Source organism: Budorcas taxicolor, chromosome X (genome assembly GCF_023091745.1).
Source record: "Budorcas taxicolor isolate Tak-1 chromosome X, Takin1.1, whole genome shotgun sequence".
NCBI classification, from domain to species: Eukaryota; Metazoa; Chordata; class Mammalia; order Artiodactyla; family Bovidae; genus Budorcas; species Budorcas taxicolor.
The window spans coordinates 2,147,381-2,163,096 of NC_068935.1; the positions used below are offsets into that span (position 1 = coordinate 2,147,381).

The 15,716-nt window shown below is 37.6% G+C and overlaps 1 protein-coding gene across 1 annotated transcript; it reads right to left on the reverse strand.

Annotated features, from left to right (window-relative positions):
* Positions 1 to 7,574: 7,574 nt before the first annotated feature.
* On the reverse strand, positions 7,575 to 9,021 carry NAP1L3 (nucleosome assembly protein 1 like 3). Its single transcript, XM_052663397.1, is given in 3 exon segments — positions 7,575 to 7,669; positions 7,672 to 7,929; positions 7,932 to 9,021. Coding segments are annotated over 3 exon segments (1,443 nt in total).
* Between the last annotated feature and the right edge of the window lie 6,695 nt (positions 9,022 to 15,716).

Genomic DNA, 15,716 nt, shown 5'->3' on the forward strand with positions numbered 1-15,716 from the left:
CAAAAAGGGAGCTGGAGTTAAGGAGAAATTATACCAACACATCATCTTCATTTTCAGAAGGCAGCTAGAGACTGCTTCAATATGAGGAGGCAGATAAGCAACAGATAACGAAAGATGCCAGTCAGTCTGTTGAGCAGAAATTAACAAGAAGATTGCCACAGAATACCTCTAAAGCAGGCATTTCACTGAGTCATGCTGACCTACTCAATCCAAAGCTGGCACTAGTGAGGGCTGAGAAAGTAGAGAATACCCTAACCTGAAGATAGAAATGGCCTCCAGCAGAAAATAAATACAGCAATTCAAAAAGAGAATGAGACAAACCTGAATTGAAGTTTCTGTGATGCACAGGCTCATTCCTCCTACCACTTCACACATCAGCAAACGCTTGCTCCCATTCAAAGCTGGAAATAAAAGGGACAACGTCTAAGCACAGATGATTTGAAAACAAGAAGCAGAACAGCATAAGCAAAAAGTAGATGAAGGAAGAAGAAACTGAAGAACAGGCTTTGAATATTCTTTAAAAGCCTCTTTTAACAAGTAAACTCTACAGTTCTACTGAAGGATATTAAACACAGCTTGTCCTTGGATAAGAAGACAATAATATGCTACTCCTGATTCTCTGTAAATGAAATCATAAAATAATAATCAAAATATCAGTAGGCCTTAGGGAGGGAGCCTGAAAAAAACTGATTCTACAGTTCATCTCAGAAAATAAATAGATGAAAATATCCCTCCAAAATCTTAAAAACAAGTTTTATAAGGACCTTTCTTACCAAATAATAAAATGTATATGAGAAATTTGTTTTAGAAGATTTATACTGGCACAAGAATAACACTACTAAACAGAACAGTCCAGTTCAGTTCCGTTCAGTCGCTCAGTCGTGTCCTACTCTTTGCGACCCCATGAATCGCAGCACGCCAGGCCTCCCTGTCCATCAGCAACTTCCGGAGTTCACTCAGATTCACGTTCATCGAGTCAGTGATGCCATCCAGCCATCTCATCCTCTGTCGTCCCCTTCTCCTCCTGCCCCCAATCCCTCCCAGCATCAGAGTCTTTTCCAACGAGTCAACTCTTCACATGAGGTGGCCAAAGTAATGGAGTTTCAGCTTTAGCATCATTCCTTCCAAAGAAATCCCAGAAATTGGTACAAACGCATAAGGAAATGGATTACATAATAAAGGCAGGAATTAATTACATTGGATATTCAATATTCAATAATGGTGTCAAAACAACTGATTCGTTGTGTAGAAAGATAAAAAGTCATATAGCTACCTAAATTCTTGCTTGGGCTTGTGCTTACTCATTCAGTTGTGTCCAATTCTTTGCAACTGCAACATTTTCCCTTAATTCAAAGACAGTTCTTAAAATTACCAATCAATTAGAAAAATTTGCTCTTAAAACTATACCCTTGTAACAGAGTTTGGGATTTCACTTTGTCCGCTCCTGGCATGTCACTGTTTGTTATCAGAGCAAAAAACAAACAAACAAACAAACAAAAAAAAACAAGATTCTTCAAGTCAGACTCAGTGCACTACAATTATCTACAAAAGCACAGGGATAGAGAGGGAGGAAAAATGGCTAAGAGTAGATTTAAGAATCAAGAAAAAAGAAAGAAAGAAAACTCCCCAAATAATGATAGTCTGAGTTTTTATAGTTTTGGGGAAGAGATATGGAACATGGTGGTTAAAAGTATTAGATCTGGAGCCAAAACCTATGGTACGTCCATAAAATGGACTATTCTTCATCAACAAATAGAAATGAGCCATGAAAAGACATCAATGAATGATAGATGCATACTGATAAATCAAAAAAGCTAATCTGAAAGGGTTACATACACTATAATTCCATTAATATGACACTCTGGGAAAGGCAAAACTAAAAAGATAGTTAAAAGCACAGCGGTTGCCATGGGCTGGAGGGTGTAGTTAAATAGGCAAAGAATCTAGATTTTCTTTACATTTGTTAAAACCAATAGAACTTAATGACACAAAGAATAATATATACAAATCTTTATATATGTAAATAAAGTAAAACATTTAAGAAGTTGTTGGATCCCAAGATGAAATGATAACTGTAACAAGAATCTAACTGTATTACAACTATATGAAATAATTTCAATGAAGGTGGTGGTTGAAAAATATTCTAATGTAGGTGACCTTGGAAATTTAGACAAAAAATAATAATAATAAAGCAAAAAGGAACCACAGTCCTCTTTTGGGTAAAGTATTTCTTATGGAGAACTGGTTAACAATTTTGAAACCACTCACTTCAAATATATAGTGGGAAGAACAATTATGTAAAAGGATAGCAGATAGTCAAATCCATGTTTCTTACTGTTGGAGTGGTATGTTAGAAACAAGAGGGGAAGGCTAGATTAACATATGTTAATCCATGTGCTAACAGATTAGAGTTGGAGACATCAGTATGAATTCATGAGTACCTAAATATAGAAATGAGTAGTTAAATATAGAAATATAAGTATAGGCATAGGTTAATACATATACATATATTACCTTGTGCTCTCAGTTGAAATGGATTAGAAGCAAGAAAACCTATGGAACAAGCATACCCAGCTTCCAATGTTGTCTCCAATAAATGGAACCATGATCTTTGCAGAAATGGTTGGTTTTTAGGACCAGGGCAGAAATAAAAAAAGCAAACCTGGAGCATCTTATAGTCCCAGAAAATAAGAAAATGATAAAAAAAAAAGATGGATCTATCAAAGCGACACAGGATCCAACTGAAAGAGCTCCCAATGGTCAAAGTGGAATTATGTTGTATTCAACAACATACCCAAGGCTTAAATTTTATATGAAAAGATGAGACAAAATAAAATTATTGTGGAAAAGTAAGACATAGCTGGTGCATCAAATACATACAATGAAATTCTATATGCTTGTAAAAGGGCATTAGGTAAAAATGAAGACAATATGAATAAAATATTAATATATATTTAGTTAATAATTATGTATCATGTTCTTTATTAATTGTGAAAAACATACCATACTACCATAAGATCTGAACAGCAAATGAAACTAAATGTGGGATATTTGTAAACTCTGTGCTATCTTAACAATTTGTATATAAAGATAAATTTTCCTGAAAAAAAAAAAAAAAAAGATTCTCCTAAACTAAATGCCCATAAGAAACTGATGAAATACATTATGATATATTATGTTAAGCAGAATGAAGTTTACATGCTCTGATTGAGAAAGGGTTCCAAAATATATCAAATGAAAAGTATAGCAGTACATTAATAAAAATGATAAAAATATTTTCATGTGAAATGTGGTTATCTTTGAAGATAGGATTGTTTAAAATATTTTTTATACTTTTCAGTATATTTTCCATATTTTCTGTAATGAATGTATTTTATAATCAAGATATAATATAATAATAAAGTGATAACTTACAGTGAAGTATACTGCAAAAATATACTTAATACCCATAGTTTACATAACTTATGTCTAAAAGATGAGAAAACCACTTGCCAACACTTTTACTAGCAACACAGAAGGAAATAATATCTCCATTATGTTTATTTTTTCTTTGGAAATACCTCTGTTATGCAAAATTTAAAAATATAAATAATTTAGAAGTGGTATTAATGTGTTATTAAAATTCATAACTATGCTTACTTTAAGTCAGTGATAATAATGTACTATATGTAAAGTACTATAGCATAATAAATAATTTATAATTTATAGAACAATAATAAGATACATCTGGTCGAAGTTGATTTAAACTCTTTGTAACTCTGAGGAGCAGACATCACACATGTAAACTGGCTCTGTAAAGTACTTTTTTTTCCTCAAGTAAATATTAGCTTCAGTGGAGTTCTGATAATTTTCCCAGTTACACTCTAAAAGGGCATCATAAGGACTAAACTATACAGAGGCTTTACAGAATGTGTTGTGTTCTACATCTCTTGTAAAGAAGTGTATTTCTAAACGCTGTGTGTTACAATACTTAAATTTTTCATTTTTAAATTTGAAAGACACTTACAAAAAAAACACAAAACATAAAATTTGAATGCATGTGTGTTGGAGTTATTATACTGCAGGTTGTCCTAATCCTCGCGAACACCTAATCAAGTGAGGATTTATCCTTTTTTCCAAAGCGGCCAATTCCTTTTTAAACTCAGCTTCTATCTCATCAGTTAACCCCTGAAACTCTTTGAGGTCTAGGACACCTATACCGTTAGACCCAGTCAGAATGGGAGCATTTGCATCATTTGACTATCTGTGCAGTCTCTTTCTTAACTCCTTTCTTCCCTGACCTCTTCAGGAGCCCCTGCTGCTGTTTAGGAAAGCCCTTCCATTATCTACGTTTGCCATGTTAAAGGGAAAGAACAAACTTTTAGAGTGACGACCTGGACCCTCAAGGCCAAATTCAGGTTGCTAAAAACTCTCAAAGGAGAAGGCGGGGACAGCTGCAGCAGCGGAGGAGGTGAAGACCTTTAGGTCAGGCTGGGGGAAGAAAGGAAACGGCTGGCCTCATCCTTAATCACTGCCAAAGGAAACAGCACACTAGTAAGAAAGCACTGAGGAAGACCCCATAAAACCCTTCTCACGCCCCTGCCCCCTGCCAGTGAACTGCATTCCCAGCCGGCTTTTTTTTTTTTTTTTCCTGGCATCATTCATTGGCTGAGAGTGTGATGGACAAACCTGCAGCCCAACGAACCTGCAAGCTCAATGGGCTTTCCTGGCTCTTTTTACCTTTGACTTAGCCTAGGTAGTTGAAGCACCCACCTCCCACATTTTGCATTCCCAGAATCCTAGCTATACGGATTAAAAAATCTAGGACACCTGCCTGCTTCCCACCCAAACCCCCACCAGACTTAACCTGAAAAGACCAGTAAGTTGTCTTTCCAATTAGCTTCTTATGCCCACCCAACTTGATTTGAGAAAAGAACTTTTGGTAAAACCTAATTAAAGAGATGAACTGGAAGAAAATACACCAATCTCCGTACACCAATCTTCCTGTAGTGTGCTTCTGAATGATTATCTGTATTTCTCCTTTTATTCTGCAAATATTTCATAATGACATGTGTTCCTTTAATACTGGAAAATACAGAGCAGGAAGGGGCTAAATACTTCAGTAAATGTGCTAAGCTGCAATAAGGATGTTGCATTCCATGTAGAAATTTTAAGGGCTCTACTGTGATGTCTGGCAAGCACAGTATATGATCCCATTTGAGAATCTCTGCAGCAGTGACCCAGGTGTTGTGTGTGTGTGTGTGTGTGTGTGTGTGTGTGTGTGTGTTCAGTCATGTACAACTCTTTGCGAGACCCCATGGACTACCAGGTTCCTCTGTCCATGGAATTTTCCAGGCAAGAATACTGGAGTGGGTTGCTATTTCCTCCTCCAGAGGATCTTCCTGTACCAGGGATCAAACTCACATCTCTTGAGTCTCTTACATTGACAGGCAGATTCTTTATCACTGCACCACCTGGGTAGCCCATAGTGAGCCAGGTACATGCTTTTTACTACAGTCTTCTATTTGGCACTGGCTTATAATTAAATCTGCTGTCACACCATTTTCTCGATGGATGTAAAAGTCTCAGAACTAAAATACAGGCACTCTCAGAATAGCACAGGTATTGCTAAAAGCAATCATTTGCTTCCTGATTTTGTATAAATCATAACCTAAATATCCAAACACGCATGACTGGTTAAACATATATTTCATGGGTTGGGACATTTTTACATTTATAGACACGAAGGGGCTTCACAGTGGCTCAGGTGTAAAGAATCTTCCTGCAATGCAGGAGACACCAGTTCAATCCCTGGGTTGGGAAGATCGCTTGGAGGGCATGGCAACCCACTCCAGTGTTCTTGCCTGGAAAATCCCATGGACAGAGGAGCCTGGCAGGCTATGCTCCGTGGGGTCGCAAAGAGTCGGACACAACTGAAGCGGCTGAGCACACAACAAACACATAGACATGAGGGGCCACTGTTAAGCAGGGATAAATGCAAGATACTAAACTATATATGGTGGGATCTGGGAAGACTATTGGGTAATTTCATGGCAAGAGACCCTGAAATTCGCAAATCCTGTCTTCCTCCTGCTGCAACTCTTTCCTGTAAGGTCTTGAAGAAAATATATGCAGTTGGGGAAATGGCAGATGTGAAATAAAGCATTATTTGCTGTGCTTGTGACTTTGTGCCTAGTACAAAGCACTCTGGTAAACTGAGTTTAAGGGGTCTCCTCCTTAAAATAAATTCAAACCAAAATCTTAGGATCATGCATAATATTACTTACAAGGAAAAATAAACCACACAAGGGAGGGAGACCTCCTCCCAAGTCACAGTGGAAGATGGGCCTGGGTCATTTCAGATCCTACTCTGGGAAGTGAAAACTTTTATTGAGGTCCTTTCTGGGTGAGGCACTCTTGCCTATCTCCCCCCTTCCCCATCCCCACTTCTTCCCATTCTTCCCACTCCCTACCCTCCTCCCTTCCCTTCTCTCCTCTCATTTCCCATCCCTCTCTCTTCCACTCTGTTCTCCTTCCACCCCCCTCCTCACCCTCCCTCCCCCTCCCCACTTTCTCTACTTCAACCCTCTTCCCCTTCTCTTCCTCTCCCCTGTCCCATTTTTCTACAATCACTTGAATGTATATCCTCCAAAAAAGACCTAAGATCTAGCAAATGCATCAGAACATTAATTATAATCATATATTTTTAAATATCCCTTTTCCTAAGGATTCCCTACTTTTTCTATAATAAGCAACACATTTTTATAATGAGGCAAATATTGTAGATTTTTATAGCATGATACACTTTATTTGACATTTCTTTATTTTAGGTTGCAATAGAACATGAAAAATAAATACCAAATGATATAAAGTGATCATTTCCAGTGAAAGGCAAAGTAGAACATATTACAAAGAAAATGTGGTTAGTACCTTTAGTTCACAGTTACACAGGATAAGATGGGCAGAATTTTAAAAAAAAATGCTATGTTATATTAACACCTCAGTAGTAAACAGTAACTTCATTATACTTAAATTTATAAATCACTATGTCACATTAACATGCTCAGTCATATCATACATGGTTTGATGGACATTATTAAATGTATGCTAATCTTTTTTCAAGCAGTCAAATTTCACAATGCACTGTTCAAGATAGTATAATATTGTATTTCTGTAGCAAATGAAAGCACAGCTAGTACAAAGCAGATTTAAAGCCTTAGTCTTCCAGTCTGGAAAAAAAAAAAAAAAAAAAAACACTTGCATTGATATTTCAGGAACTTTGTTTTATTTCAAGGAAATATTGTCTTGGTTAACAATTCTTACAGTTTTCACAGCTATATTGTAATAGGAACACAACAAAAAATTTCACAAAAATTAAAACTTTGTAGCACCAAACAACATGCTTTAGACAACTGACAGCAAGTTACACGTTTTGAAGAATATTACACAACAACAGGCTAGATAGAATCAACTGATACTTAAGACAATTTAAGACAATATTTTAGGCTATGAAGAAAGTACAAAAACTCAAGACTATGAGGAATACTAGTGTTGAGATTACAGGGCAGGTTTTTTCAAGGCTATATAAACCTGTTTCATTTCTGCTTGAAATTTGAGATTCCTGAAAATTCTTTCATGCAGCCTCTTTTATATTTTCGTTATTTCCTATTTCCATAATCTTTATGGAATCATAGGTACCATTGACTTCTCTTGTATAGTAATAGATTGATTTCAGGATGACGTTATCATGCAAAGTTTGACCAATTTCAAAATCTTCATCAAGGATAGCATCTTCTCGTGGTTCAAGCTTTCCGATAGTAGGAATCTCAGGAGGGCTAAAGATATTGAAGAATGATGCATCAGAAACCACTCTTGGCTGGGTTTCAACTTGTCCAGTAGCTGCTGTGCGACTCTGGGTGGTTGTCATTGTGACATCCTTTCCTCTTCTCCAATCTTACAGCCTTTGCAATCTTGGATTTTCCAGTCTCAAGAGAAGAAGGGATCATTGCGATCTGGCTTTGACTTTATTATATATCTCTTGGTCAGCACCTCATTCTTGGGTAGAAAGCAAAATTCAAATGTGTAACTTACAGGCCTGCTGGGTTTTTAAAACTTCAGGCTAACATCAGACAGGAAGTTCAGAATGGGCTCATCATACTTCTGAATCATGGGCCCCAGCTTGTCAACATTCTTGAACACAGTCAGCCAATAGTCAGGAATGCTTTTAGGATCTTCTCTTTTAGGCTTTCCTTTTCGAGCTCTTTTAAGAGCTCTATCTTTAGGCGTGACCTCAGGAACTCTTTTTGGAGCCTCTTTTCCTGGAGTCCTTGCCTTAGCCTCTGCTGCTTTAGCCTGCGCTTCATCTTCTGCCTTTGCCTGGAGGGCTTACTTTGGATCTTCTTTTACTTCAGGCCTGGCCTCCAGAGCATCTTTGGACTGTGCTTTTTCTTCAGTCTTTGCTTTGGAATTTTCTTTTAGTGTTACATTTTCTTCAGCCTTGACCTCAGGTTTTGCTTCCAGGTCATCCTCTTCTTCCTCACTCTCTAAAGCAGGCATCTCACTAGAGTCTTCCTGCATCTCTTCATCGCTGCTGAACACCTCATCCTCCGAATTCCATTCACATTCTTCTTCCGTGGGCTCATATTCTGCATTGATGATTTGGAATCGCCGGTTGTACAGAAGCCTATTGAGTTCGGCATATTTTCGTTCGAGATCGTGAATTGCCTTTAAGAACAGGGCGTTTACCTTGTCACATTCGTCTTGAATATTTCTGAGAGCCTGCACACGATTTCTAACTGCCCGAGGCAGCTGATCCACGAAACTTCTACCTGACGGAGCCCGCCTCACACTTCTGGAGGGCCCAGGTACACTTATACTTCTATAGAATGGGCTGCGGACACTGCTGCTACTGCAACTACTGCTGCTGCTATAGCTGCTGCTGTCAGATTCGTCCCCAGAATCGCTAGACGAGATAGCTACCATCTCTCCATCCACCCCCTGGGCGGCAGGTTCCGAGACCCTGTTAGGATCCGCTTCTGCCATTCTGCAAGTCTGCAAACCTCATAGGGTGGTCACTACCGCGTGCCCAGAGATGGGTAGAAAATGACTCACGGATGCTTGGGTGGTGGCGGCGGAAGCCGGGGCTGAGGAAGTGGCAGCGGTGAAGGCAGCAGGAGCGCTGGGCGGGGCGCGGCTGGGCCGAGGTGATTGCACCGGAGGTGGCAGCGGCAGCGGAGGCCTGGGCGACAGTGGTGGAGGCAAGGCCTCTCTGACCTGCAGCTGCGGCGGACTGAGGTGTGACGCAGCTGAATGTCGCATTGCGAGAGCCCGAGATCTCTTCACTGCTTACATCTTGAGCCCCCTCCCCTCGCAGTCAGACCTCCAGTTCCTTTAGTTCCCAGTGTGCCTTTAGCTCGCACCTCATTTGCTAGACAAACTCGATTGACCTTGATTGACAATGCCTCAGCCCAATAAGTGCGCAAGCACACCGCCGCCTCTAGGCTCCGCCTTCCTTTCCAGTCGCTCCGTGGTTGCTGAGGCACACACCACTGAAGACTTTTTTTCCCCTTAAAATTCTGTCTTTATAGTTTTATAATTTCAAAAAAAAAAAAAAAGCTTAGATATGAGGTAAAAATACTAGTCATGGTTCCTAACAAGGGAAGAGGAGTACGCTCCCATCCACTCATCCTTAATTCCCGTTTGGTTTGTCAGGGGCCTCGTGACAAAAAGCTGTTCTTAAAAAATTGGAAGAAAGTGCTCCAAATGGCATCATTGGATAGTATGATTATGGATTTTTTAAAAAATTCTCTTTCTTTTATCTGAATGTCTTATGAGCATGTATTTTTACACTGGGTAAAAAGGGGAGTCGTTTATTGGCGAAGGGGGGAGGGGCTAGAAAGCAGGCATATTGAATTCCACGTAGCAGCTTTAATAAGTGCTGTTTGTGATGTTTTGCAAGCCTGGTTTATATCCATCTACAAGGTTTGCGCACCCATGTTGCCGTGAGTCAGTTACACCATTTTTTTTTTACTGTATTTCTCTTTTTAATCTGACATGTAATAGACCCCGTCCTTGCTGGTGATTTGCCACGTAGTCTTTCTCCATGCTTTTAACAACCTTGTAGATAAAAAGGATAAACGGGCATTCAAATGTTAGGTAGTAGTATTTAAAAGCAGATGGTTTATTCTATACTTTCGTGCAGCAGCTTTTAATTTCACGAATAGCAGGATGGGAGGGGGAATCTGTGTTGATGAAACTGCCTCCTCTGTCAGGGTGTACTTTACAATGTCATCTGCCACCAGTTTCCTTCTAACATTGTACAATTCTAGCCATACTGAAGTATGATTTACAGGTTCAGTAATAGATGAATATACTTTTGCAAAATGAAGTTTAAAAACAGGTATCTGTTATTTTTATTTACAGGATTCTTTTCTGCAACAGAACGACTCCCTTGGTACAACCAAAAAGACCAGTGTTTACTTTTCATTGAAAGGTAAGGAACATATTTAGCCCATTTTTATGAATGACAAGAATTACTTATCTACATTTGAATAAAAATTCACAAGATGTAGCCTTTTATTTGGAAGATATCTTGTTACTTCCATGGAAGCAGAAAAATCCACAGAGGTGATTTGGAATACTAATGTAGAAAATAACCTAATTAATCACATTCACTTTTCTGAACTTGCTCATAGACTACAAGTAACAAATTAAAATATAAAATATGATGAATTATTCATTTCAAATGAGGAAAAGTATTAAAGTTAGATTAACTCTTATCTTTCCTTTTTATTACAGAATTTGTGCTTATTTAGTTGTATTTTTTTAAGTTAGGAAACACTTTTATTTCAATTTTATAAATGAATTTACTTTTATTATTTATTCCTGATTGTCAAAGTATGTAAGCATTGTAAGGAAAAATACAGCATAGAAAATTTCAATGATAATACAAACACAATCAAATGATAACCACTGTTAGAATTTTGATGCATTTTCTTCCAGAATTTTCTTTGTAAATATATACATATGCCTGTTTACATATGCTGTTTTATCTATGTGACATCATATTGTGTTTTGTAATCTGCTTATTTATCAATTAATTGTGGCTATATTTTCACAGTAAATGGTTGAACATCTCATTTTTAAATAGATGCATATTCCATGAAAATATTTCCCGTAGTTTAACCAGATTCCTGTTGTACGGCAGCTACTTATACTACCTCTCTACGAGTACACATATTCTTCCTGTTACAAAATAGTTATCTCAGATACCTACTCTATGCACTTGTAAAAATTAGCCATATGATGAATTCCTAGAAATGAGAGTCCTGAAATAAACTGCCTGATCATTTTACTCTTTGATACATAGTGCAAAACTTCTCTCCAGAAAAAATTATCACAATTTGCAATTACACCAACAATGCATCAGTTCATTTATTTAGTCATTCAACTATTATATTTTTGTACCTGCCATGTGCCAGGCACATGTGGTAGAGGAAGATGATATAAGTCTCACTAAAACTTACTGGGTGCATATCCTTTCATTTTTATAATTTTAATTAAAATATATACTATGGAAACAATGATTTAAATCAATGAAGCTATGCTGTAAATATTGTTCTATAAATTATTATTTTCCCTTAAAATGGTGGACACATTTTGTTAATGAAGGAAGTTATATTTTATAGTACTTTAATGGTTTAATATACATGTTAAGTTTTGTACCAACAAGAATTAGTATTTTGGTTCTTTTTTAATTTTTTAAATTTTTTTATTTTATTTTACAATACTGTATTGGTTTTGCCATACATCAACATGAATCCACCACAGGTGTACATGTGTTCCCAATCCTGAATCCCCCCTCCCACCTCCCTCCCCATACCATCTCTCTGGGTCATCCCAGCGCACCAACCCCAAGCATCCTGTATCCTGCATCGAACCTAGACTGGCAATTCATTTCTTATATGATATTATACATGTTTCAATGCCATTCTCCCAAATCATCCCACTCTCTCCCTCTCACACAGATCCAAAAGACTGTTCTATACATCTTTGTCTTTTGCTGTCTTGCATACAGGGTTATTGTTACCATCTTTCTAAATTCCATATGTATGCGTTAGTATACTGTATTGGTGTTTTTCTTTCTGGCTTACTTCACTCTGTATAATAGGCTCCAGTTTCATCCACCTCGTTAAAACTGATTCAAATGTGTTCTTTTTAATGGCTGAGTAATACTCCATTGTTTATAATAGCCAGGACATGCAAGCAACCTAGATGTCCATCAGCTGATGAATGGATAAGAAAGCTGTGGTACATATACCCAATGGAGAATTAGTATTTTGAAGTAAGCAATGAGTTTGGGATTCAGACTTTTTAATGTATTTTTATTAGCTAGTTAATTTTCTGAGTATCACTTATTTGATAATCTTTCTATCTCACACATATTTGAAGTGTCACCTTTATTGTATTAACTAAATCATTTGGTTCTGTTTCTGAATTCTGTTTTCTGATCCATTCTCCATAAAGTTACTTAAAGTGTTAGGTGCTCAGTCATGTCTGACTCTTTGCAACCACATGGACTGTAGCATGCCAGGGTCTTCTGTCCATGGAATTCTCCAGGCAAGAATATAGGAGTGTGTAGCCATGACCTTCTCCAGAGGATCTTCCCCACCCAGGGATCAAACCTAGGTCTCCTGCACTGTGGGCAGATTCTTTACTATCTGAGCCACTAGGGAAGCCTGATCCAATCTCCATAATTTATCTACAAATAACTAAGGAGGCAGTTTTTAAAATAACTTTATATTTTCTAGAAATAATATGGATTGAAGGAAGTCAGTATGTTGAATTCAAAAAAAAAATTTAAAATAACTCAAAACATGCTGATAGTCACCATTCACATTTTAATAAACATCTCCAAGTTAATTTCTTATTATTATGCATTTGTATTTCTTAGATTAGTGGTAAAATTGAATGTCTTTTCATATGTTTATTGTCCACTTGGGAATTGCTTATTCATATCCTTTGTTTTTCTGCTGAATTGAGAAAAAAACTAATCAGTGGTTGAAATCCTAAGGGTGAAATAATTTTGACCTTAAGACAACTGTGACTCATTTAGAAAATACCTCTCTTCTAATTTATGATATTGGATAAATATGGCTGAACCACAGCTTTCATTCTAAAATTACCTACTTAAAGCATTGTTTACATGCTTTTCAAGCATTAGTTTCTTAATCACTCGTGCTGATACAGAAAAATTTGGAATGGAACAGGGAGAGTAAAAAGAGAAAAAAGTACTTGTGAAAAAAACCTCATACAAAGATAATATATTAATAAGCTATGCTGTTTTTGATTGGAAGTATACCCTCCCCCACCAAGCCATAGATTTTAGGTGCCTATTTCTAACAATGGTCTATTTTTGATGTGCATGCACTACATTAGGTATCTCAAGAAACACACTTATTTCTGTAGCTTTTTTTGGTCTATAAGTTAATTTTATAATGGCAGGTCCCTAAAAGAAAATAAATATTGTATTCATATAATGAATTTAATTTATGTATAATACCATTGTTTTTCTATTTTAAGTATTAGTGCAAACTAGTACAGCCACTATGAAGAACAGTGTGGAGATTCCTTAAAAAATTGCAAATAGAACTACCTTATGACCCAGCAATCCCACTGCTGGGCATACACACTGAGGAAACCAGAATTGAAAGAGACACATGTACCCCAATGTTCATCGCAGCACTGTTTATAATAGCCAGGACATGGAAACAACCTAGATGTCCATCAGCAGATGAATGGATAAGAAAGCTGTGGTACATATACACAATGGAGTATTACTCAGCTGTTAAAAAGAATTCATTTGAATCAGTTCTGATGAGATGGATGAAACTGGAGCCGATTATACAGAGTGAAGTAAGCCAGAAAGAAAAACACCAATACAGTATACTAACACATATATATGGAATTTAGAAAGATGGCAATGACGACCCTGTATGCAAGACAGGAAAAAAGACACAGCTGTGTATAATGGACTTTTGGACTCAGAGGTAGAGGGAGAGAGTGGGATGATTTGGGAGAATGGCATTCTATCATGTATACTATCATGTAAGAATTGAATTGCCAGTCTATGTCTGACGCAGGATACAGCATGCTTGGGGCTGGTGCATGGGGATGACCCACAGAGATGTTATGGGAAGGGAGGTGGGAGGGGGGTTCATGTTTGGGAACACATGTAAGAATTAAAGATTTTAAAATTAAAAAAATAAAAAGCTAAAAAAAAAAGTATTAGTGCCAGTATATAATATGCTATTTTTCTTCATATAAGGCTATCTGTAAATTTAATTGAGTTCAGTTCATTTGCTCAGCTGTGTCTGACTCTTTGTGATACCATGAATCATAGCACACCAGGCCTCCCTGTCCATCACCAACTCCAGGAGTTCACTCAAAAATCATATCCATCGAGTTGGTGAAGCCATGCAGCCATCTCATCCTCTGTAATCCCCTTCTCCTCCTGTCCCCAATCCCTCCCAGCATCAGGGTCTTTTCCAGTGAGTCAACTCTTCACATGAGGTGGCCAAAGTACTGGAGCTTCAGCTTCAGCATCAGTCCTTCCAAAGAAAACCCAGGACTGATCTCCTTTAGGATGGACTGGTTGGATCTCCTTACAGTCCAAGGGACTCTCAAGAGTCTTCATCAACACTGCAGTTCAAAAGCATCAGTTCTTCAGTGCGCAGCTTTCTTCACAGTCCAACTCTCACATCCATACAAGACCACTGGAAAAAACCATAGTCTTGACTAGATGGACCTTTGTTGCCAAAGTAATATCTCTGCTTTTCAGTATGCTATCTAGGTTGGTCATAACTTTCCTTCGAAGGAGCAGTCTTTTAATTAAAGAGTCTTTTAATTTCATGGCTGCAGTCACCATCTGCAGTGATTTTGGAGCCCCCCAAAATAAAGTCTGACACTGTTTCCACTGTTTCCCCATCTATTTCCCATGAAGTGATGGGACCAGATGCCATGATCTTAGTTTTCTGAATGTTGAGCTTTAAGCCAACTTTTTCACTCTCCACTTTCAGTTTCATCAAGAGGTTTTTTAGTTCTTCTTCACTTTCTGCCATAAGGGTGGTGTCATCTGCATATCTGAGGTTATTGATATTTCTCCCAGCAATCTTGATTCCAGCTTATGCTTCTTCCAGCCCAGTGTTTCTCATGATGTACTCTGCATATAAGTTAAATAAGCTGGGTGACAATATACAGCCTTGATGTATTCCTTTTTCTATTTGGAACCAGTCTGTTGTTCCATGTCCAGTTCAAACTGTTGCTTCCTGACCTGCATATAGGTTTCTCAAGAGGCAGGTCAAGTGGTCTGGTATTTCCATCTCTTGAAGAATTTTCCAGTTTACTGTGATCCACACAGTCAAAGTCTTTGGCATAGTTAATAAAACAGAAATAGATGTTACTTGTATAGTAATATGATCTCTGTTCCACTGTTATATGATATTCTTTTGCTGGGTTAAATGTTCATCGTTCTACATGAGATGGTTAACACAGAAACTATTTCAGGTTGAACATGACTCTTGGACTTCTGTTTATACCTTCCCTATTATGATAATATACACAGTCCTACCCACCACCCCTGCCACACAAACACGATACACAATACACAATGAAAACTGCTCTAGCATTATCTTTTGTTGTAGATGTTTAAGAAGCCAAGCATTGCAAATTCATTTATT